The following is a 27,726-nucleotide window of genomic DNA, read 5'->3' on the forward strand; positions in this document are numbered from 1 at the left end:
AGTAGATGCTTCCCTCACAAATGGTTATTGATTTCCTAAGCTAGAATTCATCTTGCCAAATGAAATTCGTAAAATTAAAGTTACAGGAATGTATAAAACTGGCAGCGTTTTTGTTTATAATTTTGTGTATCTTAGTGTTAAGTAAACATAGGTATCCCCAGATTCTAATGGAGCACAGATATTGTAAAATGTGGTAACATAAAACAAACAATAAGAGTCATTTTTTATTTCTCAGCTTCCTCAAACTAGCTTTTGTTCGAATAAATCATTATCTTTCTCACTTTACTCTCACTTTTTATGAGGACAAAGGGAGCCAGACAGAAAGGGTAATTTTCCCAAATGCCTGGAAGACAAATGTTCCTGCAAAGGTGGATGGCAAAGAAGGAAGTTAGGAGTCTTGCTTCATTGATTTTCTCCTGCTCTGCTCTTCTGTCTGCAGTAAGATATGGAAACATTAGCATTTATAAAATATTGCATGTGCACATTGTGTATATTCAGAAAATGTACTGAAATATACATCTTACCAAATGTAATAATTGAAGAAAGTGATCATTTTATTTCTATCATGACTTTTGGACATTAAATTTCTTATAATAGGTTACAATCTATATTTATCAATCAGTAGCTCAGGAAAAGCTATCATTTGGGATTCAGCTGGACAATCAGTTGTTTGCACTAACGAAGTGTAAAAACCATCTGTCCTCTCTTTTATGTATATATATTTCTTACTCTGTAATATCCTGCACTAATAGCTTCTGGATTCGAATCCTAAGGCCATGCCTTTATAAACAAATCAAATGGATTATTGAATATGTTTATGGACAGAATGGTATTTCTTTTTACTTACGGCCATTAGAGAACTCATGCATTAAGAAATACTGCTGATTTGATCTTTGAAGTCTACCTATTTAGGTACTTAAAATAAGTTTGTCTGTACCATACATTTGGTAGTAAAATAAATGTATATTATTTAAACTTTTATTTGTCTAGTCTTACGAGTTATACTAGTGAGGGAAAGGTAGGGATAAGAATTTAAAATATTTTATTGGATAGAGCACCTGAATGAGTTTCTAATGACTATCTGGCTAATGGGATCAAGAATAATATGAACATGTCTAAATAACACACATTTTGCAATGTTAACACAGTTTTACCCTTTTTATTATTTTTGAAACTTCCTTGACTCTTCCTTTTACCTTTTCTGGGATTAAGCCTATATTATGAACTTTTTTTTTTTTTTTTAAGGAGAAGCCTGTTCAGCATTCAAACTGAATGACGACTTGTGTTATGAAATCCCAACTAATTTTACAATTCCTATTTGCCTTTGGAAATACAGGTTTTATATTATTAAGAGGCTCGTAATTTAGTTGTAATCTAGAAAAATGTAGGAGATAAAAGGAGGACAATTAATGATAAATAAATATATGATGAAATTTACCAATTACCAAAAATGTGGCTAAAATATAACTAAGGTTGCAGAGTTCCAGAAGAATGAATAAAATGCATAGACAATGGAGACATTGCCATTCTATTTTACAACCTAGAATTTTGGGAAGAGCAAGACTCCTTTTGATAAATGACTTATTTAAAGATTCAATTTAATTTAAAGGAATATTCTTATAAATTTCCTCTATTACATTTCTGAGTCAAACCTCACTCCTCTCTACCTGAGGCACACAGCTTGACTTTTTTGTTAATTCCTGCTTTCACTGAGATCTTCAGTGTCTCTTGCTTTAAGTGCTAATAAAGCAAAGTATCAGATGTTTTGGAATGAGATACTGCATTGCCATTGAAGACAGGACAGTTGGCAATGACAACAAACATGAAAAAAAGGTTGTGCTTTTATTTTCCTTTCCCCCCAGAAGCTTTTTGGCTTTGTAAAAGATACTGATGTGTTTTATATTTGATACACATTGATTTATTTCTTGAAAGCAACTTGAAGCTTTTGATTTTACAAATTAAATTTGCTCTCGAACATTCTGCAGACACTAATTTTTGTCCACTATGTTTCAGGTATATTGTGATGGTCTCCCAAAATTCAACTAGAACAAGATGTTGATTCTGATCTCTCAGTGCAGGCAGAATTTATCTATAAGGGTATGAAGATTTAAAACAAAAAAACAAATGGGCATTTTCTGTAAAATGTATTAATGTACTAAGTGTCATGGGAGAGCAGGGGAGGTGGTTGTGGAAGACTATGCCGGGGGAATCCAACCACATTAAGGAAAAATCATGGAATAGTTAAAGTGGGAAGGAAGAGTGTCCCATGACAAGGGAGAGGAAGTTCAATGTCAAGAAGGTAAAGAAAGCATGCACAATTGAGAAACTGAAAGATTAGAATGGTTAAAACTTAGAGTGAGTGCATGATGAGAACCTGAGAACTCAAGGCCTGGAGAATCGGGCAGAGTTCATTTCATGAAGACAAAGCATGCAAAGGTGTTTGGATTCCATTTTAAACGTAAACCACTTGAATACAGGTGTAATATAACAAGATTTGTATTGGGGAAAGATCACACTAAATATTTTTTAGTGAGGGAGAGCTAAAAAAAATGGTTAGGAGGACATTTGAGTAACTCAGTTGAAAAATCACGAATGACACTCTGAATTAGGCTGGTGGAAGTGACGATGCAGAAGAGGTGGTTTTGAGAAATTGGTGAGAGGGGAGATAAAAGATGCAGTGATTACATGGTGGTGTGAAGCTTAGGGAAGAATCAGAAATGAATCTAACTTCTTTTTTTCCGTAACAATTGGGTGGATGGTGGCTCTATTCATTAAATTAAAGTTATAGATGTATCTAGGTTTTTTTTTTTATTATTATTTTGTACCCCATAAAAGACATTATGTGTGAGGAAAGAAATCTCAGTCTTTGAACTCAGAAGGACTTCCATGTAAAGTGATTGCCTCTAACATGAATCTTTGACAAGTTAATTTAAACTTTCTGAGTATCTGTTTTAGTGAAGTTGTTGATACTAATGCCTAAACCAGAGGTCTTGCATAGATTGGAAATAGCACATGTGAAGCAGCTGGCCTAGTGCTTGTCAAGGAGTAGGCACTCAATATTGCTGTAGTTATTGACTTATGTGTCAGACGTCCCCACTAAAATGTAACCTTGACAGGAAGAAGATGGTCTCCTTCCCATCCTTGTATCCACAAATACTTAGCAAAATGCCAGCACACATTAGAGAGTCAATAAATAATTGTTAAATTAAAGTATTAGCCCATAGATAATTTGGTTCTCGTTTAAAAACTAATTTGGCAGAAACAGTAAAGACAGTAACTCAAGTCTCTACTTGTGACCTTAAGTTTCTAGTGTTCCTTCTGCTAAACATGAAGTCTCAAAGTTGTGTCATAGAATCTAGTGCTTCCCTAGATGGCACCAAACCACTGCCCTAAAACAGCACTAACACGACAGAGTCAGGGGCAGAGGACTGGAAAGCTGGAAAGTCTTATTATAATCTACATTAAACATCTATTTTGTGTTCTCAGGGGTGTGTACAAACTTTAACCATGTTTTTTCAGTAGAATTCTCACATACATACAATTACATTCTGCATATCTAGGAATGTGATATGATTCAGTTAAGAACAGGGGACTTCATTCTATTCCATCTTTCATTGGAGTACATTAAGGACTTAGAAAAGGACATTACTGTACCTCATTCAGGCCAGAGGGTCCATTGCTATTGACAGATTTTCCTAATTTCTCCAAATCTTTAATTCTGTAGTAGAAATAAGCAAAATGGTGCCCATGGTGCCCCAGTGGTCTTGATGAGTTGTGATTCCTTTGGGGCCTTATTTACCATTTGGGGGTAACTTAGATTTTGTAGGCAATGAGACTAGCTTGTTTTTAGCATCTTAAAATTCATGTGATGTACGCTGTGACATTTATTTAAAAGCAAATCCACTGAAAAAGTGGGGGAAAACACATTCATCATTGTTGCAATTTTATTGTTTCTCTCTAATCCATTTCTACCCTGTACTAATTGGCCATGTGGGTTAAGAAGCATTTGTGTAGAGTGAAGATGCCATTGATGAATAAGCCTTCTTGCTCTTGTTACTATATTGCTGATTCTATAATTATCCAGTGTCCCACTCTAGATCTGAGCAGCATAGCAACTGAATTATAGGCGCTTTTGGAACAACTGAGCCCCTGATATGCTTTTTTTTCTCTACCCTTTCTGTTAATGGTCCTGATGTTAGTATCAGTTTTCTTCCCTAAGTGTATGCATTCTGATATATGGATAATTGGGCGTTTATTTATGAGATAATATTAGCCTTGGAGTTCAAGGGTTCTCAGCGATGAACTGATCCAAACTGTACCAATTGCCAGGAAATGTAAACACTAAATTGAGTGTTAATCAAACTATAACCTACTGCTATACTTAAAGTTATATGTTTCATTTCTTCTGCAATTGTGTATATACATACACATATTTATGCACCATATATAATAATATATATAATATATACTACCGCACATCTTCTTTCAAATAGAGTGGCTCTTTTAAAAATGAAAAATATGAAGTTTCAATTATTTATTTTTTCAGCAACCATGTGGCTTTATACTTCACTGTATAAATGACTGTATGGCTCTGCCTGGAGGTTTTCTACATTGTAATTAAGGGTTGTGGTCCAGTCGATAAAATATCCTCTTTGCTCAGGAGATGCTCAATAAGTGGTTAATTGACCTAAACATGGTGGGATAGTAAAAACTATCCAGTTCTTGAGATAAAAAGCATGAAAAAGTTACATTCATTGTTTGTGGCAATGGCCTCTCTACTAAGTGAATAAAAAGCTGAGGATGGCTAATAATCTACGACAGCATTTATGAAATGTGGGAACTATTTTCAGTATTTTATAGAAGCATCTCCACTAATTTATGTAGCAACCATCTCATTAAATAAGAAAGTTGAATACCGATTTTATTGCTATTTGATATTTGTATTATATTAGTTGCCAAGTTTTGTTTTAGGTTAGCTAAAATAAAAATAAATATTGACTAATTAATGCAGTTTATTTGACAATCAAATTATTTCTAACATTGTGGTCCACTAGAGAAAATTAATTTAAAAGATCCGTGATGTTACAGATATTAAGGACCAAGTCCTAAGCATAAGGATGCTATAGAAATATTATGCAAAGTTCAACAGGAAGAATAAAAAGGATGAATGTGTGCCTATTTAGATTAACCCTCTTTGTCCAAAATATCTTTTTCAGTATTGGAAAGGGCTATATGTGGGGGGTTATACGTGGGTTAGAAAAAACAAACAAATGGGGTTAAAAAAGAGCTGAGGAGAATATAGAACTACCCAACTGCAGTACAGATTATTTCCATCTAGGTAAACCAGACAGAATACCTGTAGAAGGAAAGGTCATTTCTAAAATTGAGCAAATCCCAGAAGTTGTTTTCTGTGTTGTTCATTCAAAAACATAACTGACATACTTTTAAGTTTCAGGAAGTTTACTAACTAGAATCATTCTATTGCCTATCCTTACTTCAGTAGAGTGCATTTGTACTCAGCAGATGCTGGGTCACTACATGCAATGCCTATGTGCTTGGGTTTATTGTGACATGCTAGGAATAAAAGAGTGAATTGATTCTCAGGGTCTGGAATGGTTTCTCTATAACAAATGGACCTCCTCCTCAAAAGAAAGTCAAAACCCCACACAGACAAATCCTACAGAAAATCTTTAACCAGATATTTTATGAGCTAATACAAAATGCATCTGGATATTTCTTTGTAAACCTCATATTATTGAGGACACTGGGTAATTCTTCATTTGAGATTTACTTCTTATCTTATTTTGTGGAGAAAACATCTGGCAAGCCCTGTCACTAATATGGACATTAAACTAAAGATATTTCTTAATATAAAAAGAATCAAATATAACAGCAAAATTTCCTTATGTAAGTAATGTTTACCTATTGTATATTAACCATAAACTCCACAACTTGAATTATAAAAGCAGAGCATGTAACAGAATTATTTAAGTGTTATGTTAAATAAATAACTTTTCCCTTGCTTAGTCTTATAATGTCCTGCCATTTTGGCTCAAATAGGATGTGGCTAAAAAGATGCGTTTCTTGTTATGAGTAAAACAGATAATTCTCTGTTACTTGAGATAGGTAATACTCTGTTGAAAAGTGTGTAAATTATTCCTATGACTCCTTATAGAGTAAATTCATTCACCAGATATTTATTGAGTGACTTTTCTTCACCAAGTAGTTTTCTAGGCATTGGAAGATACAACATGTAGAGTGAACATGATAGACATTGTTCTTGTCCTCGGAAAAAAAGTCTAGCAAGACACATTGTACCACACATGCAATGATAATGAAACGAGAGAAATCCAATCATTAGTGAAATATCAGGGTTTGGAAGTGCCTGGCAAGGACACCAGCCTAGTCCGGGAGGGCAATGAATGATTCTAGCAAGACACAACATTTAAACTGAGACCTGACGAATGAATAGTTTATCACATGTGGCAGGTGAAAGTGTGTTGATGGAGGCTGGGTACATAGGGGAAGGAGTGTTTCAGGAGCAGAAGCAACCAGCATCGTATAACAGCTCCATGGTAAGACAGTGTAAGGCACACATGACTGGGACTTAGTATGTGACGAGAGAAGTGGCAAAAACTAAGCCTAGAGATACAGAAGGGGCCACACGTGAAGGGTCACGTAAGCCATGGACTGTATCCTATGACATAAGGTATCCATAGGAGATTTTAAGCAGAGCAAAATAATTTCAGGTTTATACTTCAGAAAATCCCTTGGGCAATAATGTGTACAATGAGTTAGAGAGGAATGAAAACTGGAATCACAGAATCTATTATACAAAGTTGACTGTTAGGAGACCAACCATAAATGAAAAAATGCAGACTGTGTTTGACGAGGAATAAAGAGCTGAGGATTCTTGAACGTGTGTTTAGGCCTTCAGGTTTACCTTATTTCCTCCTGATTCATTTTGTTGGATTCTTTTAGAAATCCTGTTATGATGACAGAGGAGCCTCCAATGTAGCCCCACACTATTTTGAGACTGTGATAACCAAATGCAACATTTTGCATTTTGGATCTCTTTTTATCACTTGAAGCATATTTGTAAAATAGTCTTTACAATGTTCTTGTAAGCCACTCAGATTTTATTTTAAATGTTTACATTTATTCACTGAAGTTTTCTTTACTAGAAATTAATCATTTTTTTGTGTGTTCTTTACTTCTCTTCCCAATTTTCCTGATCCACAAAAGGATGTATTTATCTTGAGAGAACACTTTCTATGGGTATTGACTTGCCCTCCCTGTCATGTCACATCATGTCAACAACTAAAATACTGATCCTAAATAAACTTGTAACTCTTCCTTATTCGATTCATGACCACTTGTTTATTTCACATTCAAGTTGCAGACTAGTCCCATGTTGACTTCAACTGAATAATTAGCTCATGGATATCATGAAAGAATTTGTAACTCAGACCAGATTGGACCACACATTTTAGGAGGCAAGAACTAGAGTCCATGACCCATGCATGTCACATGCTTGATTCTTTACGTAGTGGTGAGTTCCTATTGAAGTAGTTGCCACCTTATCATTTCTTGAGTAGATCAGAGCAGTTGATGGCAATTCTGTAAATTGGAGGAATTGTTTCCATTTTCTTTAATAATTGCTGTTTGACATTTGGTCCCAGGATAACTTACCTTTCCCTAGTCTCTAAATTTCTCCACTAACCAAAAAAAAAAAAAAAAAAAAAAAAAAAAAAAAAAAAAAGCCTTTTCCTCTAGCCAAGCAATGACTGATATCACATATTGGAAAATGAAATGTATATCCACTAGTGTAGTCCATAGAATTGACTGTATTTGCCAGACTACTTATTTGAAGCCACCAAATGGTAACACAGTGCTCTAAAAATCAACAAATCATTAGTCTAGCGCAGAGTACCCACACATGCTTAAGTCATTAGGGGACACTTCACACTTAGAAAATGGGCTCTGGTTTCTTTCTAATTAGATATTTTATGACTCTTTATAAAACGTAAGAACACAATTTTCTTTGAAACTATATAAAAATGTAACTTAGACAAATGAAATTGCCATACTCACTTAGCTTTTTCATGCAGTCACGAAGTCTGGTTTCCAAGCTCAGTACTCTTTGATGTAGTTCCTCGTAGTCATAGGCACCAATTTCCTCCTGAATTCCAGTGAGGACAGCAGACAGATTCCGTATTTCCTCCTTGAACTGGGTGATTAATTTAGCATCTGTTTTGTACTGTTCCAGCACAGGGATCAAAGGCAGGAGCTCACCCATTTTCTCTTTCAACTCCTGTGAAAAGCAGTCTATTGTTCCTGAGAGTCATTTAAAACAGATCATGCTACTCTGTTCCTTTTATTATGATACTTAAAGGAAATTATTAAAACGGTTTCAACATTTCTTATTGATTTTTGGTTGAAATTAGGTATTTTGTGAAAATTTAAGTGGTCATTTGATGATTAGTAGTAAGTCCATTTATTTCAGCTTTTCTATACAAGAATCTTTCTTTAATGCTTACTTTTCTACAGCAAATGTCTCCTTATTATAATTAGAAAAACTTCCTATAGTAGAAACTATGGGTTATATACTATCTCGTTTTCTGGTAACATTTTATATAGTGAATGATGTATTATCTAATTAAGAAATATAAGCAGAATCCATCTTCTAATTATGAATTAAGTTTGAATAAAGTGACTGAAAATAGATCAAATACCCTATGATTGTCCAGTTGAGTCTAATCATCCACCTACTAAATATCCATGTTATGGGGCACATACAGAAAATTTTGGACTCTGGATCAGCTTTTCTCTGACACTTAGAATTTTTCCATCATGGCCATCTACCAACTTTGTTTTTCCTTTGTGCTCAGGTATTCCTTGATCTTTTAAATATCAATTTTAGCACAACTTCATTATGAGGTAAGTTTAGAAAGTATAATAAATCACGTGAAGCTTCCCAAGGCTCAAAGAAATGTATGTTACTGTTTACTAATTTGAATTATTACCTATACTTCGACTCCATTTATTTTACCATAGATAATTTAGAGGTCGTTATGTATGGCAGAATTGCTTGCCCATGTAGTGAATTAACTCTTTAAGAAACCAAAGTGTGTAATTTATGTAACAGATGAGCCAGTTACACAGAGTTGTTTGAAGCTGAAGCATTGACTTTCATCAAACACACACACACACAAATACACACACACACACACACACACACACGAAGTGTATGTTGTCAAGCAGTATCCCTCACCCCTAGCCATAACAGGACTGAAACATGCCTACAATTTCACCTTAGTCTCTAGACATGTCACCTTTACTTTTTTCTCTTTAACTTCATAGTAGTGGATAGGTGTATATATATGCATATATATATATATGCACTTATTTATTTCAGGAGTTTGATTCAATTATTAATTTATTAGAAATAATATCATTTGTGGAAAGAGTTGTCCCTCTTATGATTATTTGAGAATAATACATAGGTGCTGTCAGAAATCATACTGTACACTAATGTAAGGAGCTGAAAATTGCATTTTTAGATTACATTCAGGAGATGTTATTACTATAAATGCATTAAAATAGCAGGAGCTCTCATTGCTGCCCTGATTTATGGGCTTGAGTTTCTTGTGGGGAAATTTCCACTTGCTCTGTAAGTTCAGAATCTTTGAATTTGTTCACATGTACATATTGAGTGGGAGGCTATGGAGATACTTAATAATGAGAAAGATTCATAAATATCACAGTCAAAGGCAGAATTGCAGAGCTTTGCTCATTTTGTCAGCTCATTTGGAAACAGACTTATCAGAGTATCTTGCAGCATCCCTAAAGGAAGACACAATTGTTTCATTAGGATTTTAATGAGAATATTTCTGTTAGTATCATTTTCTGCACATTATAACAACTGTTACAATCAAAGGTTTTACATTATACTATGGCCATATTTAAAAGAGAGCAATTCAATGTGAAAATGCTGGTAGCTTTTCTTCTCCCTCAATTCAAAACTAGGTATTTAGATTTGTTAATCTTTTCAACAATTCCTAAGTTGATGATTGGCAATCAATTGTGAAACTCTGGAAACTTATATGAGAGCATTAGAAAGTCCACCCAATGCTCATATCAAATACTTAAAAGATTACAGTAGAATAGCATAGATCTGTGTTTGCTAATTTCTTCTAATATTTCACTTTCTACTATGTTGCTTTTATATCCAAGTTCTTAGCTAGAGTAAGCCAACATCAATCTCTTCATCTAAGAATGACAATCTCAAGTATAGTAGTTGGTATAAGCTTTCTGTCTGAAAGAGTGTAGAAGACAAAACCTACTTAACATTCTTGATAAGATGGAAATTGTGTATCAGAGGGAATTTTTTTTTTTTCTTTTGAGACGGAGTCTCGCTCTGTCGCCCAGGCTGGAGTGCAGTGGTGCGATCTCGGTTCACTGCAAGCTCCACCTCCGGAGTTCACACCATTCTCCTGCCTCAGCCTCTTGAGTAGCTGGGACTACAAGCGCCTGCCACCACACCTGGATAATTTTTTTTTTTGTATTTTTAGTAGAGACGGGGTAGGAAGATTTTTTAAAAAGTATTCTTCAATATTGAATTTACTTTGGAATGTTCCATTTCCTCTTTTCAAGTATAGTACTAGCACCTAGAACAAAATCCAACTCATGGTAGGTCTCAACAAATAAATAAACTCCACAAATATATGTTGAGCACCTAATGATTATTATTTGTAATTCACAGACCTAAAGTCTACTTGGAGAAGCAATGCAGCATTAGTGTTAGGAGGTATAAGTCTGGAGTTGGATTCTGTGTGTTGAATCTTGGTTCTCATGCATATTAGATATATGTCTCTGGACAAATTACACAATCTCTTTGATATGATTTGGCTCTGTGTCCCCACCTAAACCTTATCCCAAGTTGTAATGCCCACATGTCAGGAGGGACCAGGTGAAAGGTGATTGTATCATGGGGGCGATTTCCCCCATGCTGTTCTGATACTGAGTTCTCATGAGAGCTGATGGTTTTAAAGTGTGGTACTTCTGCATTCATGCTCTCTCTCTCTCTCTCCCCCTCCTGCTGCCTTGTGAGGAAGGTGCCTGCTTCCCATTCCACCATGATTATAAGTTTCCTGAGGCCTCCCCAGCCACGCAGAACTGTAAGTCAATTAATCCTCTTTCTTTCACACGTTACCCGGTCTCAGTGCAGATCTTTATAGCAATGTTGAGAATAGACCAATACACTCTTTATGCATCAGCTTCCTTATTTTTAAAATGGAAATGAAAATAGTGCCTGAGCTACAAGATTGTTGCGAGGATTATACAGTTAATATCCTGAAAGTGCTTAGAACTGTACTTTGAATAAGTATAATATTCTGAAAAATCATTATTGTTATTATCATTACTGTTATTTGGATTTTGACATATAACTTCAGCATATACTTGGAATACATGAACTAGGAAAATCCAAGTCATTGTCACAGGTGCTGCTGCCTGAAAATTGTTTTCTTATCAGTAGTCTGCTGATTTGCTGCTAGGCAATTTACAGGACTAGGCACATTATTTCTTTGGGGTTTATCTCAGTTTTGTATCCTTTTTGTTTCTTAGTTTCCTGTCTTCTGTCAAAAGTTCCCAAAGATGCACATGCTTCATCATGCATTTCCCAGCCCTGTCAACCCTTACACTCTCGAGCTGTCCTTTGGCTTTGCAGAATTCTCACTGCATTGTCCATCTGTACCAAACAGTCTGAGCTCCTCTCCTCCTGACTAGTTCCTTCTGGGAATGTTCTTCCCACACCTAAGGTGCCAGCTTGCTATTTTCTACTTTGCCGATGACCCCAGCATTGGGTTTACGTTGTTATTTTACCATCTACACTCTAACCCTGAGCACTGAAAATTGACATAGTAAATCTTTTGGTTTTCTCGACTCCCCCTATAATTTAGTAGTGGAGGGGTAGGGTCACCAGTATGAAACTGCTTTCTCATAACTCTTCTCCTGGTCTTTTTAAAGCAAAATTAATTGCTCCTCCCTTTGCACTCCTGAGTAATGTTTATGCCTTCATTCACCATCAATTCACCTGCCTGTTAGTTGTCTTTCATAGAAGAGAGATTATGTATTATACATCCAGCAGAGGGGCCAGCCGCACCTTGTGTGTGGTATGTATGTGCTCAATAGATACTGGCTAAAATTAATTATTTTGCTCTTCAACCTCATATTCTTCTCTGTTTACCATTTATCCATAAGTTTCCTATTTATCCAGTTCACTCATACTCTCATTTTCAATAATCTTTGAATTTAAGTATATTCTAAATCTTGCTCTAGTTTGTCCTAATTTCTTAACCTGCTGGCTTTGCTTACTTCTCTCTTCAATTTAGATCTCATGACTAATCACTTCAGTTCCCTCTCTTTTCAATACCCTTAACTTTCTTGCCCTCTTTTTCTTCTGTTGTCACCTTCTGGGTAAAAGTTTAAAATGAGTTCAGAGTGTAACTCTCTTCCATACCTCTTTACTCAGTCTCTTGAGTACCACTGAAGAAAATTACAAAACCATGAAACTTTCTGCCACATTCAAATGTGTTATGCAGAGACTCAGTTACATGTTCCTCACTAGCTCCCCACCAGACACCATTATGTGTAGGAAGCAATCTTTTCCTTTCCAAGGACTTGAATTCAGATCCACTCCCTCAACATCAGCCGTGAATCTCACTTCCTAATTCACAAGAAATCTAGAGGCTATTAAGTAGGCAACCACAGTGTTTTATGAGCTATGGGCTGTGCCTTGGTAAGGCAAATGGTTTACTTTTAATGGGAGCTCAAATTGCATTAGCAGGCCAAGAGTTTTTTTCTTAAAATTCGTAACTCTTTCATATATAGTTAACAAAAGTCCACATAGCATGATTTCTTTCTCCATTTTCAGTATTTGTAAATAATTACCAATAAAACACTTAAAATCTAGAAAAATATTTGTATAAATTTATGAAATAACTCTCTCCATATGCTCATATTAATGGCATAGTTATCTCTTTAAATAATTTATACCATCTACATCTTTCTTCATATTAGCAGGGCATAAAACCATTAGAGAAACATTTATGATTTAATTATTAATTTTCCTTGAGGAAATTTTCCTTGTTTCAGAAACTCCACCAAACTCTATAATGATGAAGCTTTTTTTTTTTATAGCAAGGCTTCTATGTCGTCCTACCAGCTAATGGTCAGTTTCAGTGGAGGGATGACTGAATTCCCTATGAGTCTTTTACCTTGCACACATGGGCCAATGCATAGTCATTTCTAGCTGAGTGCCCCACTGCTGTCCATCCCACTCCGTGTCTGATTTGGATTGACAAGATTGCAGAAGTCAAACCTACCTGAAAATGCTTGGTCATAAGTGTCTTTCGATCATCTTCAATCTGCCGAAACTTTGCCTTCAACCCTTTCATTTGGGTTTCCATTTTTAAAACATATTGGAAATCTCTCTGAGTTCTCAAGTTTAAGACTTCAATAGACTGGGACATGTTCTGAACCTGTTAAACAAGAATATTGTCTGTACATTATTATCTGTTTGCAGGTTTGTGCAATCACTAAAAAAAATAGCAAAAATATCGTTAACATAAAAACTAGAAGTGCCAAATTCATAATTGCATTCCCATATGACACATTTTCAGAAGAACAATTCTTCAAGATAAACATTTAAACAATTCAGCAAGAGAAAATTATACCTAGACAGGAAATTTAAAAATGGGCATTCTATCATTAGAACTGACTGAATATAAATGAGTTTAATACATTAGAAAAATAAGCTTTAAAAATAGGATTTTCATTTTAAGGCTTTGTAAGCTAATAACACCCCAACCTGTTAAATGTCAAAATAAGTTGTTTCTCTAAATACTAATTCTAACTTCTTGAATATCTAGGATGTTTAGCAGTTGTGGATGGTAGTGAAGAGTTGAAGAGGCCTAGAATGCATTCATTCTAGCTCAATAAGTTCTTAATGGGTTTGAAGTACTCCCAGGGGTGAGACTGAATTGACCAAGACAAGTAGCAGTACTAGAAGACTCCCTAAATTGGACAGCATGGTGTTTGAGGAATCCGGAAAATGGTAACTACAGCAAGTGCTTGGTAGACAGGTCTAATAATGGGGGATTTGTTAAATAGAGAAATGGAATATGAATGACCCATTATAAAGAATAAGATAGATCTCTCTACTGTTAGTATTCAAAGCAACAATTTTGGTATCACCTAGGAGTTTGTCAGAAATGCAAAATCTCAGAAAGGCTCATCCAGAACTACTGAATCAAAATCTACATTTTATCAAGATTCCCAAGTGATTCCTATGTCTATTAAAGTTTGAGAAGTACTGCTCAACATGGAATCATTTCAATGAGAAAAGCAAACATAAAGATCTTTACATACTTTCATCTTTTTTGTTGTTGTTGTTGCTGTTGTTTGTGAGATGGAGTCTCACTCTGTCACCCAGGCTGGAGTGCAGTGGCGTGATCTCAGCTCACAGCAACCTCCACCTCCCGGGTTCAAGCAATTCTCCTGTCTCAGCCTCCTGAGTATATGGGATTACGGGTGCATGCCACCACGCCTGGCTAATTTTTGTATATTTAGTAGAGTTGGGGTTTTACCATGTTGGTCAGGCTGGTCTCGAACTCCTGACCTCAGGTGATCCACCCATCTTGACCTCCCAATGTGCTGGGATTACAGGTGTGAGTCACTGTGCCCGGCCAATCTGTTTATTCTAAATCAAATACACATACTTGCACACACACACAATCAGTAAAAAGCTATTTTCATTGAAAAAATGTGAATTACAAAGGGATGACTTGTTCAGACACAAATTTTTGTCATCAGATAAAGTGACAATGCTTAATGGATCAACCAGATGTAAAGGTCCCATAATTGATACATTCCTTAGAACTATAATATTGGCAAAAGGTAATGAATACTGCCTTGGCCTGCCTCAGTTCTTCGGCTTTTTTTCACCCTTTGCTATTCCCTCTGCTGTCTTGATCCATCACCTTGCCCTATTTGAATCCTGTCCTTTTAGGACATAATACAATCTGGCTTATCTTAAAACTAATTGTGTTATGTGGATGTGGGGTAGGGGCAAGGAAGTGGCTTTTCCTCTGTGAGCTCCATGAGGTTAGAAGCTGTGTCTTACTCATATCTCCTATTTCCAAAACCGTGCACAGAACCAGGCACAGAATAAGTGTTCAATAAATATTTATTGAGTGAAATTATCTGGGTTTGTAATAGTAATAATAAGTAATTAGAATTTTAAGGAGAGTCTTCCTCCTCCTGTCTCTGGTTAAGCAACAGCATTATAGGACTATAAGTATTTCTTAATTTACTAAAAGTTTAATATTCAGAAAGCTTTATTTTTATTTTTAAAAATATCTAGTCTCACACAAAATTACTAAGACAACATTGAAAGCATGGTGACGACATTGTGGATAAATGCAATGCTTTCAACATAATTTTCTAACTTCATTTGTGGTTAAACATGAATAAGGAAAATCCATTTGCATTAAAAAAAAAAACTGTCTACTTATTTACATATGCCATTTGTCTAGCATTAGCATAGCTGATATACTGGAAATAATTCTATGTACCTGGGCCAAGTCCTACAATTAGAAAATGATGGGAAAGATAAGGTATTCTGGATAAAGTTAAAATAGACTGTCTTTATTTCTGTCTTTGACTCACCCTATAAAGTTAATTTTCAACTTCATTTGTGTTACAGGAAAATGCACTGAGATAATTTTTGCTAAGACTTGATTGTGACCTATATTGCAGAATCATGTGTAATTAGAGGAGCTACATTAGGGGTAATGGCTAGAGCTAGAGCTGTCTAATTGGGCAGGATTTGGCTTCAGGTTGTCTTAAGCATCTCCGGCTGGCTGTATCTAAGATTGTTTAGTTTCCCACTGGCTATGGAGGCCCACAGAGCATCAGTTTCCTGATGATACAGGAGTCTGGATACCCATGACGACATATATAGGGAAGGAGAACTCTCTGCTATGTTCCCTCTTTTTGTCGGCTTGTCTCTGTGGTTGTTTTGTGATTCAGCTTTCCAGAGGTGTTTCTGTGATTAGGATCTCTCAGCATAGATTGGCAAGTTCATTGTCACCCTTCCCGGATAATTTTTTTGGAATTTTTATTTATTCTGGTTCTTTGTATAAATAAAATATCTGGGGATTTTCTGAACTTAAACACAAATTAACTTAGATTTTCAGTCTCATTCATGATTAGTGCAGCTACTTGAAAAAAAATTCTATTAATTAAATATGTTTGGACAGCCTTGAGTTTAACACTTATAAACAGATGTCTTGACTGTAGGACTTAACAAAACCTTTAGTAGTAAACTGTGTATTAGAAATCTTCAAGAGTGAAGTATCATATACAATGTTTCTTAAATTTATGTTGTTGGTGAGGATGATGGCAGTGTCCTATTCAAAAAATCACACTTTAGGAAATATTGACTTAGATAATAGAAGACATCTTTAACTTACAGGGAAGCTACATAGTTAACAAACAAATAAATTTTTTAGGTGAACAATTTTAGTTTTGGCATACTAAGACCTGAAATACTGTGAAACCAATTGTATATATTTTTGTAATATTCAATAGTATAAATACTTGTTAAAAATGGTAAACAGAGCGTCACTTAAATAAGTGTGGATATACCAATGGCATTTTGTATGATACTGGCATAGCATTGAGAAAATGCAAACAGACCTGTTACAACCCACAACCTACTGATCGAGTGACACTGGAAAGTTTTCAACCTAAAAACCACCAGTTTTCTTTCATATAAACTTAGAAAGATAGCTATCCCTTCTGCAAGGATTGGATGAAGTGGATACAAAACATAATACAAAAATATACTAATAATGGGAACTATTGTTGTGAATATTGTTTTTATTAACAATATTCCCTTCTATATGACTAAATCAATCTTTTTGATTAAAAGTGAAGGAGGTTCTTAAAGGTCGTGCTCTTGTTTGCCCTTTGGTGCCTTGGATATATGTGAAACTATAGAGAGATGAGCAAGGGACTGGCTCAGTCTGAAATACTATGATATCCCAGACATCTTTTCTTTGGATCAGTGCAGCAAGCCAGTGCTACTTAACCTCCTTCAGGCCACTGTAAAAGAGCACACACAATTTACGATTCCTCTGTTGCCCTAAAACTACCATATGGTAAATGTAACACATCTACCTTGTGGTGACTTCAAATTTGTTAATAAATTTTGTTGTTTTTTTGTCATTTATGTATTAATAACTTTTGAAAAGCATGATGTTCTAGAATTTCTTGAAAACATTCAGACAAATTACCTGTTGGATGACAAATTACCTGTTGGATGGATGGAGTGGTCATATTAATTTCTACGATTATTTTCAACCAACCAGTATAATGCTTTCATACATTTTTGCTTTATTCATCTTTCACTAATTCCCAGTTTTTATCATAGCTCTGAAATACATTTCACTTTGAACCTGTAAAGGGAATTATCCACCTTCTGACATTTATACTTTACTTGAATTTTTTCAACTGATTTTTGAAGAAATGTTTGAGTCTATGTGTAGGTGTATCTAACGGTGTACTGGAAAATAGCAACACAGAAGATAAAGTATGGTGTCTAAGAAAATCTCTCACCTTAGTTTATGTACAAAAAAAGGTATTTCTGGGTAGAAAAGAAGATTGGTGAAGAATGTTGATTATCTGAAGGGAAATACAATTTAACAGAACAGCAAAATTGGATGTAAAAGATTAGATCTTTTTACTAATGTAAATAATTTCCCTGGTAAACAAACAAAATCAAATATATATTTGAATTTTTATATAAATAAAAAATCAACATTGGAAAATAAATCCAAGAATAATCATAATTCTTGCTCTGTCATCCAGGCTGGAGTGCAGTGGTGAGTTCTTGGCTCATTGCAACCTCCGCCTCCCAGGTTCGAGAGATTCTCCTGCCTCAATTTCCTGAGTAGCTGGTATTACAGGTGCACACCACAATGCCCAGTTAATTTTTGTATTTTTAGTAGAGATGGTGTTTTGCCATGCTGGCGAGGCTGTGTTGCCAACTCCTGGCCTCAGGTGATCCACCTGCCTCGGCCTCCCAAAGTGTTGGGATTACAGGCGCGAGCCAGCACACCCGGCCTTGTCATGGTTTCTAATAGTTAGATGCATGCTAGCTGGAGTCATTATTCTGAACAAAAATGACATATGCTCTTGTTGGAAGACAGATATTGAGGGAGCCGAAAGGATGGGATCTTACCATAAAAGGAGGCTTAAGAAGAAAGAGCCAATAGGCGATGATAGCTTCAAGCAGAGGGGAAGGAGAAACAGATTACGCTTTGCATAAGCACATGAAAAAAATCTTAAAATCTTAGAGCATCAATATACTTGCAAATAATATACAAAGAGGAAACTTATTTTCACTATATAGCAGTGGAAGAAAGTCACCATGGCAGCTTGAAATTGTGTAAATAAGGAGTGTCTCTATTAAAAATAAAACGATGATTTCATTTTTCTAGCTTCTCTTCATTTTTTGTTAAAAAGTTTCTATTCAATACCATAAATGTGTGGGTGATCATGAAAATGACATCACACAGAGTGAATTGTTAAGCATGATGTCCTCTAAAACACATACTAATTTATCTTATTATTCCTAATGACATTTAGAATCCAAACACGTCATATTTCCGTAATCTGGCCATCCCAGCTGTCTTACTACATTTAGACCCCAGCACAGTGAAAGTCTGAGTGAGAATATTTGACAGAACCATTCACTGGTTTTCCTCCCTCCCAACTAGACATAAATAACCTTTCATGAGCTCACATTTATGTGTAAAAGAGAAAAAATCAAAGACATTCTGCGTTTGATTGTTATGAATCCATATTAAGTAAATTATGAAGAGAATGGTATTGAATGAAATTGAAGAGCTTAATGTTAAAAGGAATGACTTAGAGAATGATGATAAACATTTGGAATTATTCATTATCTGTCCAGATAGCTTGCATATCACATGCAATTATTTTAACTTTCTTGTAAGGTTTTCATGGGATTCAAAAGTTTGAGATACAAGAGTGTAATGTGATCCTGAGAGTTGAACTGAATTTTTGGCTTCAGAATAAGATGATTTTTTTAAATTTCTTAATGAGATATTAATTAGAGATTAAGATATATGGTAGAGAGCCAGTCTTAAGTTGCCAAGTTTAGAAAAAGTAAAAAGTCATAGAAATAGGACAAGGACAACAGCAGGAAGCTTGAGGTAACTCTTTCAAGGACCCAAAAAAAGCTTATTTGAGAAAGGAGACGAAAATTGAAAGAATCCTCTTCACTATTATCGGCTCTGCCATATTTCCTTTGCAAAGAATGGTCGATTTTACTAAAAACATGCATAGGGGACACAGGACACCTACCTTTTCCAGTAGTTGGCGAAGTTGCCTGCTTTTGGCATCCCGGGAACACAGGTTTTGTTCCGGAGCAACAACTGTGCAAATGCACCGCCCATCAGGATCTTGAGCTGAGCTGTACACCTGCCACCCTTCTTTAGGACTAATCTGAGTCTGAGGAAACCAATGGGAAACATAAAACACAGACTCCCGTTACAGGATAAAGAGAGTGTTGGTTTGTAGTATTGCAAGTAAAACACGTTTTTGATAATTTAAGTTTGTGTTTTTATTCTTTAAAGTTATCAGAGAGATATTAAACAATTTACATAGGCAGCACAGCTTCATTCAGTATACCCTCCTTATCAATGTCCAAAACAAGATCCTTTCTTGTCTTTAGGTGCTATATTAGTAACTGATTTTGATCTCATACTATATCCCAATGCTTTTTCCATATTGTGATACTTTAATGCAACTTTAGAAGCATCTAGTAACTACTTCATCACATATGACTAGTCTTTCTACATAAGATCTTCTTAACAGTAAATGGCAATTACTAATATTAATATATTATTTTCTAATTATACTTCATGTATGACATTCTGAAACAAAGTCCAGTTTCAAGGAGGTTTCCTATATATTTAAGGCTTAATTATTAATAAAGTGGAAAAGAGATCATTGATGACATAGGGTAAAAACAATTAGACCAGCACTATTTTGCAAGAAATGCAGACTTTTAGAGGACTTAGAGTTTTTGGCAGTCTGCCAAATTGATTTTCCCTTCTGTGCACTTACCATTCTACCTTCTTAGAACTCAAGTGTGAAGGGGTGGTATTCCAGTTCTACTGCAGTTTTTCTACGATTTATGCTTCTAGATTTATCTTCTGTACCATCCAACAGAAACCTTTAACCAAATCAGTCTGTGTGTGTTGTGCAAGCATGCCATGTTGATTCACGTCTTTGTATGTCACTTACTTCATTTTTCCTGCTTGGAATGACTCCTTTATAAACCATCAATTTATTCAGCCCTTGTGATTTCTACCTGTTGTGAAGACATTGTCTGTGCTTTTTTTTTTTTTTTTTTTTTTCAGACAAAGCCTCACTCTGTCGTCCAGGCTGGAGTGCAGGGGTAAGATCATAGCCCACTGCAGCCTCCTGGGCTTAAGCAATCCTCCCACCTCAGCCGATATCTCAGCTCACTGCAACCTCTGCTTCTCATGTTCAAGTGATTCACCTGCCTCAGCCTCTTGAGTAGCTGGGATTACAGGCATGCGTCACCATGTCTGGCTAATTTTTGTATTTTTGGTAGAGGTGGGGTTTCACCATATTGGCCAGCCTGGTCTTGAATTCCTAGGCTCACCTCGGCCTCCCAAGTGCTGGGATTACAGGAGTGAACCACTACACCCAGCCCAGCTATTAGAAATGTAAATATTTCCTATTTGCCCTATCAAGTAGACTCTGTCAAGCACAAAGATGAGCATTATTATTTTTTATCAAATCATTTTTTAGCAAGAACATCAATAGACTTCCAAATAATGTACACCAAACAAATTTATTTTCATAAATAAATTTCAGTGGAAGAAAGTTACCACATGTAGACTTGAAATTCTGTAAACTAGAAGTGTCTGTATTAATAAACTTGATGGTTTTATTTTTCTAGCTTCTCCTGATTTTCCATTAAAAAGTTCATTTCATTATACAGATAGAAGCTATTTTAGTAGAGATGTATTTTGCCATGTTGGCCAGGCTGGTCTCAGACTCCTGACCTCAGGTGATCCACCTGCCTTGGCCTCCCAAAGTGCTGGGATTACAGGTGTGAACCACCATGCGGGGCCAGGAGCAAATTCTTAAAGTAACTAAAGCATGAGCCAGGTTGACTTCTTTCTCCACAGATTTGCCATAGTGTGTGGAGTCTTCTGTCTATAGAGTTCGCAGCAGAACAGACACAATCTCCTGTATACTTTGTCCCAGGTTCCACCTCATAACATACCATAAACCACCACAAAGGTCTTTTTCTTTTGAAAGCTTCAATGATAACTACTTCTAGGTGCTGATAGGCCTTCCAACAACGATCATGAACAAATATTGGGAAAGTTAAAAATTATAAACTCAAAAAACTCATGATGATACCACAGTCATTGTCCTTGATCTATTACGTAAAGCAAATGGTCCCAGACATATCTTTTGAATGTCTTATTTTCTAACTCCTTTTAAAAAAATTAGTTCATAGAAGCGTCCAATACTGCCTTTTAGTTTTGGGGGCCAGACTCATTAACATTCTCCACATCCCTTCTTTCTAGCTCTTATACCTGAATATCCAGTTAGGATAGAAAGATGTACTTAGAATTACACATTATTCAAATTAAATAAGATCTTAGAGATTACTGGGTTAGTTTTTTAATATTATTTTTTTAAATGCAGACTTCCCACAGAATGGAGATAGAAACAGCCTAGCAGAGTAATTTTAATGATATAATTAAAGGTTCAAGTTGAGTAACAGTATGCGATTGATGTATCTGGACATAAGCCCTGCAGTTTTAGCTGGGCTTCTCCTAACATTGGACACGAGTCTAAAATATGTCAGAAAATTAAGGCTTGTCACTAGGATAAATTAAGCTATTGGACAAAGGATGAGGGGCCACCCAATTATCATATTAAAATATTTTAACAGCAGTCCAAACACTGATTATTAAACCTGGCAGCATTAATACTGATGTGCACTTGCCAAGTGTTTGGCTAACTAGTGTGGAGCTCATCATGACAGAACTCCATGTCAGTTGCTCTCTGGAACAGGGGAAGTGGGAAGGGTGAAGAGGGTTTAATGGTCATTTAGCATTTCCCCTGAAGTGTCAGTTCAATAAAACTAAAGACTCCACACTTGTTTGTACTTCCAATTGTCTTATTGTAAGAATCAGTGAAAAGAGCCATGACCTTCTCTACTACAGAGTTACTTTGAATGATCTAAACTATAAAAAGTCACCTTTTTGACAAGAAAAAGGTAACTCAAAAGAGGAAAATACCTAATAGAAAAGATGAGTGCTTGAGAGTCCTGTGGGGTTTTTAGAGACCTCTGTGTTGGGGTCAGTGATAAATAGAAGAAGCTTTGTGAGTGTTTCTAGTGTTCTCTTTTAGAGAACCCATGCTGGCATTGAAAAGAGAATCAAAACAAAACCAACTAAGATCTTGGATGGAAGGACATATTTAGATGTTTTTTGGATACCCGTAAGAAAAGACTTGCTCAAATTTTAACTTATAAGAGCAATTATTCAGGTGTCAATAAAACATACAATAGTAATAGCAATCATTAATGGAGTTCTATTCATTACCTGGCAGTTCATATGTGCTATGGCTTTTGAATATTATAAAACTCTCATGGATTAGGTGGTGGTATTCTGCCCATTATACAGATGAGGAAACAGACTTAGAGACACAAAGGAGCTTCTTCAAAGTCACGCAGGGAGTATCAGCGAGTAGGGAGGTTTGTGTTAATCTGCATTTTAAGCAGACCTGGGCTTTGTGCTCGGATAGTCTTATTTCAGAGATTGAAACTTTTTTTTGTTTGAGACAGGGTCTCGCTCTGTTGTCCAAGCTGAAGTGCAGTGAGGTGATCTCAGCTCACTGCAACCACTGTCACCTGAGTTCAAGTGATTCTCCCACCACAGTCGCCTGAGTAGTTGAGACTATAGGCACACACCATCATGCCCAGTTAATTTTTGTATCTTTTTGGTGATGGGGTTTTATCATGTTGCTCAGGCTAACCTCGCACTCCTGGGCTCAAGCTATCTACCTACCTCAGCCTCCCAATAGAGACTGAAATTTCACCACCACACTACACCATCAATTATTTTAATCCCCTTTCATACGTAATGATTATAACCTTGGTAGCATTTTCTGAACTGCTGTGAAGCTCAGTGCTTAGACCTGGAGGGTACATATAGTTTATTGGTACCCAAAGCATTAATAATCACAGTGATTACTGATGCAGTTCTCTTTGAACCTTTCGTGTTAATTGGAAGAATTAAATGACGTTTTGAGCAGTTTTTAATATTGTAAAACTCATAAAATATTTAAGAATGCTCTAAATAGGAGAATTTAAATTATAATTTTAACAATTGTATTTCAAATCTGGATTATTTGCTTATAACTTAGTTACAAAGCTGTGCTTTATAAATATAAAGCTACTGTATGACAGTTCTAAAGCTTCAGGGGCTTTGTAATAGGAAAGAAGGATCTTGAGGCTTGACAGGTAAAAGTAAAAAATAATCAAACTACCTTGCATTTCAATAGATTTTTTGCTCATAAAATATCTTCTATTGTTTCAGTCTCCCTTAACCTTAGAAATAGAGAGTATTTAAATTTACTTATGAGGAAACTGGAAACTAAGACTCAAAGAATTTAAACGTGTTTTTCCAAGTCATCCATTTAGTTAATCTCATATATAGGACTTATACCAGCTTTCCCCAGTTTCTAGCCCAGAGCTTTTTATGCTTATCCTCTTTGGATAAATGTAGATAGATCATCTATGTCCAACTACAGGTCCCACTGTAGTTGATGAGAAGAGACGTACCCAGGCAGGTAGAGGGCATTATCCAAACAGTATGGAAACAAGTAGCCATTGGTAACCCAGAGGAACAGATAGCAGTAAAGGCTCTGCAATATATAGTCAGATATTCCTGTGGAAGGCACGGCAATCATTTATCAGGGTGTAGATGGAGGGACAGGTAAAGTAAGAGAATTCTGATCCTTTGAACAGAAGAAAATCAAGTGATTGAATATTGCTACATTTTTTGTATTATGCTGATTTTCTGGGTATTTCATAAAAAGGACAAAAAGGGACATAGCTACTGAAAGTGGTGTACAGATGGAGGAAATAAAGCCTAAATAAGTCTGTTTATTAAAGCTTATTTGATTTAGAGTGGAGATACCTGAGTGATGAAAAAATCTCTGATAAATTTTCTGTCTGAAGATAGGCTTGGTCCCAGAGACTGGCATGTGGTTTAGCATGCTAATGACTTCAGTTGTGGAGACAAGAGAAACGTGAGGACAGGAATTAGAGAGATGTCGACAGACCACGCCAAAAGAAGCTGTGTTCTGGAGGATGTGTTAATAAAGATGTCACTGCATAGTAGTTTTCTTGCTATTACTTGTAAGAATACTTAGGACTGAATAAGAAATTCATATTCTTCACTGAAGGAAACCTCCAGGCTTTAAGAAAAAACAACTATAAAAGCAAAATAATAACAATAATAACAAACAAAAATCAAATTTAGATTAGGGTGCAGCGGCTCAGGCCTATAATCCTAACACTTTGGGAGGCTGGGGTGGGTGGATGGCTTGAGCCCAGGAGTTTGAGACCAGCCTGGGCAACATAATGAGACTCCCAATCTCTAGGAAAAATACAAAAATTAGCTGGGCGTGGTAGCCTATAGTCCCAGCTACTCAGTGGGGTGGGGTGGGGGGTCGCTGAAGTGGGAGGATGGCTTTAGCCTGAGAAGTCGAGGCTACAGTGAGCCGAGATAGTGCCATGGCACTACAGCCTAGGTGACAGAGTGAGACCATCTTTAAAAATAATAATAATAATAATAATAAATTTAGGTTGGTCACCTCTGCTCATGCCCTTTGGAAATCACAACGACTTACAGTTAGGAAGTTCCTTAGAAGTCATATTTTGTCCCATGTCTTTCCACACAATGGAACATCTCCAAATTCTCCTTGTGTTTCCATTCGACCTCTGAGTGAAAGGGATTTCACTGCTTTATAGGCAGCCCCCTCCACGGAAGAAAAGCAGAGGGGCATGAGCCGAACTTCTCTCTCTGCAGTTTTCCTTCCTTGGCCCTACTTTTGCTTCAGAGTAAATCTACTAGAATAAATAAATCTACAGAATAAATAAAACTAGAATAAACCTCCTCTTTTATTCACATGATGATTCTTCTATAAGAAAGCAATGATCATATTCTCTGTCACCATCAAGATTTGCCATTCTGTTCTCTCACCTGGCTCCCCTCCTTAATTCATTCAGTTGCCCTATCACAAAATGAGCATTACCTAAGAGTTTAGGGAAGAAAAACAGAATTTTGGGGGAAAAAACAGTCATAGATGAATCAGTTAAATCAAATATCTTCATCCAGGACTAAAACACATTGGTTAATTGAGGTTAAGAAAATTAGAAGATATTGACAAAAGTTCATTTCAGGGTATTCTACTCATTTTACAGAACTCTAAATTGACTAACTCATCTAAGTAGTTATTCATGAGGAGAAGCCAGCTAGACCTTTGAAAATGTACCAAAACAAATGACATGCCCACAGGTTCCTTCGAGGCCTCTTCCCACCACAGCAGTTGGGCTGACTATTTGAGAACAGCGGGTGTCTGCTGAATGTCTTCAACTTTTTTAATTGCTCTTTCCCGGGGTCTTCCTGGTGTGAAGCCCACAGCGTGAGGGATTTCTCAGAAGCTCAGCCTCAAGGGGAAGTTACTCTGCATTCAAGAGACGCGCCAGAGGGAGCCTGAGCCTTCTGAGAGCTGAGGCTTCCTCTGCTCAGAAACCAATGTCTCCAAAGGCTGATGGGCCCAGTGGATAGATTGGAAGGGGGAATAAAACAGAAAGAAAACAGGGCCAACAAAAAGGACAAGGGAATGTTTCAAGATTCTGAGTAAAACAAGAGGGAGCTTATTCCCCTAATAAGGAGTTGTATTTAACTATTTACTAATAAAAACATCCTGGAAATTTAAAAACCCCTTTCAACTTTTGAGATAATCAAATGTGCCCTGTTTCAGAGGCACCTGCCATAAATAGATTTAATTGCCATTTAATGATTTAAATCCTATTTTTCCTGATTTTCTTTTTCCAGGTCATTTGAAACTATCATTTTAAAAAACGACTATGATCATATTTGTATAAATCTCCTTTTCTTAAACCATTGTATTTATGTTAATCTGTTTTTTTAACCTCTGCGTATTCCATGAACATTCAGATTTCAAGACCTATGTGTGTGTGTGCGTGTGCATGTGGTATATTGCAGGCTCATCCCATTCATACTGTTTAAAGTGAGAACATGGAATGAGAAAATTGATGAGAGGAGCTGGTTTACTACTTTACAGCAATACCTAGTGAGCCAGGGAGCTGTCAACCCTTCCATCTAAGGGAAGAGTTTTGCTGGCCCTCCATGTGGAAGCAGCAGTAAGGGTCCCTTGGAATTATTTGAGAGGCAGCAGGAAGAATCCCCTAAGCAAAAGAACCACTTTCACTGCTTTGCCACATGCCTAAAATGCCAACAAAGGAGGATATTTTTTTCTTCCTTATAAATGTAAAAACTTTGGGAATGGTTATGACATAATTGAGAGTATAGCTTTTCTCCAACTCTGTGAGGCAAGGGAGATGAGAAAATATACTTTAAAGGATGAAGGTGTTGGTGTGTAGGAGGGAAAGAAGAATAATCCAGGGACATGGAAACAATCTGAGAAGGGTAGTGAGAACCTAGTGGGGCACCCAGGACCAAGAGGGCCAATGACTGGCAAAGGCAATGGTGAAATGACTTTGTTGAGTAGGGAGGTAGTCATGTAACTTGGCCCTACACTTGGCTCTGGCATTAACCAAATGGGGGAAATCTGATTGGTGGCTTACATATTTCTAGTTAGTCTCCCCATTTGTAGAATAAGGAGACTGAATTAGATCAGTCGTATTTCCAGCTAAACTCTTGAGAGTCCTAAGATTTCTAAGAAGATATCTTGACTGAGGCAAGGATTTGATTGTGTGAGGAGATAACACATGGTGGAGGTCCAGTAAATGCCTCTCCCAATCATTTATTATCCCACCCACGACCTCTTTTATATTTTGAAATTTCATTTTGTTTTATTGAAAAATATTTATTTAGCACATGTAAGATTTAATTTACACAAAAAAAATCTGCTGCTAAAAATAATATGAACATAACTGGCTTGATGGTTTCTAAGATCCTTTCCACCTTTCTATCATTAACATTTTATGTTCTTAGTCGAAGAGATACTGATGCATTCATTCTTCACCATGGGAATCTTAAAGTATGAGCACTCATTTGGATAATTAGGGAAATGTCACAGGCATTGCTCTTCTGTAAAGCATACTAAAAATAAAAAAAAAAGAAAATCCAAAAAAAGGTTTTCTCCATTCCAGTGAATACCATTTACTGATTTATTATCAGTAGCCATAGTGCAAACTTTTCTACATTTTCTGTTTTTATTCTTTTATTTTATTTTATTTGCAAAGATGAGGGATCAAAAGTAAGAATTGTCTGTCAAAACATACACATACATACAACA

General features: G+C 36.1%; 1 protein-coding gene across 3 annotated transcripts in view; it reads right to left on the bottom strand.

Moving 5' to 3' along the window:
- The window catches only part of OLFM3 (olfactomedin 3), a 203,293-nt gene that overhangs the window by 16,755 nt on the left and 158,812 nt on the right, over positions 1-27,726 (bottom strand). For all 3 annotated transcript variants that reach the window (XM_009213883.3, XM_017945216.3, XM_003892284.5), the window contains exons 2-4: positions 19,459-19,605; positions 13,389-13,544; positions 8,095-8,314 (exon numbers count right to left, since the gene is read on the bottom strand). In XM_009213883.3, the coding sequence (XP_009212147.2) occupies positions 8,095-8,314; positions 13,389-13,544; positions 19,459-19,605 (523 nt within the window). The remainder of the gene's footprint in view (positions 1-8,094; positions 8,315-13,388; positions 13,545-19,458; positions 19,606-27,726) is intronic.

Source organism: Papio anubis, chromosome 1, assembly GCF_008728515.1.
Source record: "Papio anubis isolate 15944 chromosome 1, Panubis1.0, whole genome shotgun sequence".
In the NCBI taxonomy this organism is placed as follows: Eukaryota; Metazoa; Chordata; class Mammalia; order Primates; family Cercopithecidae; genus Papio; species Papio anubis.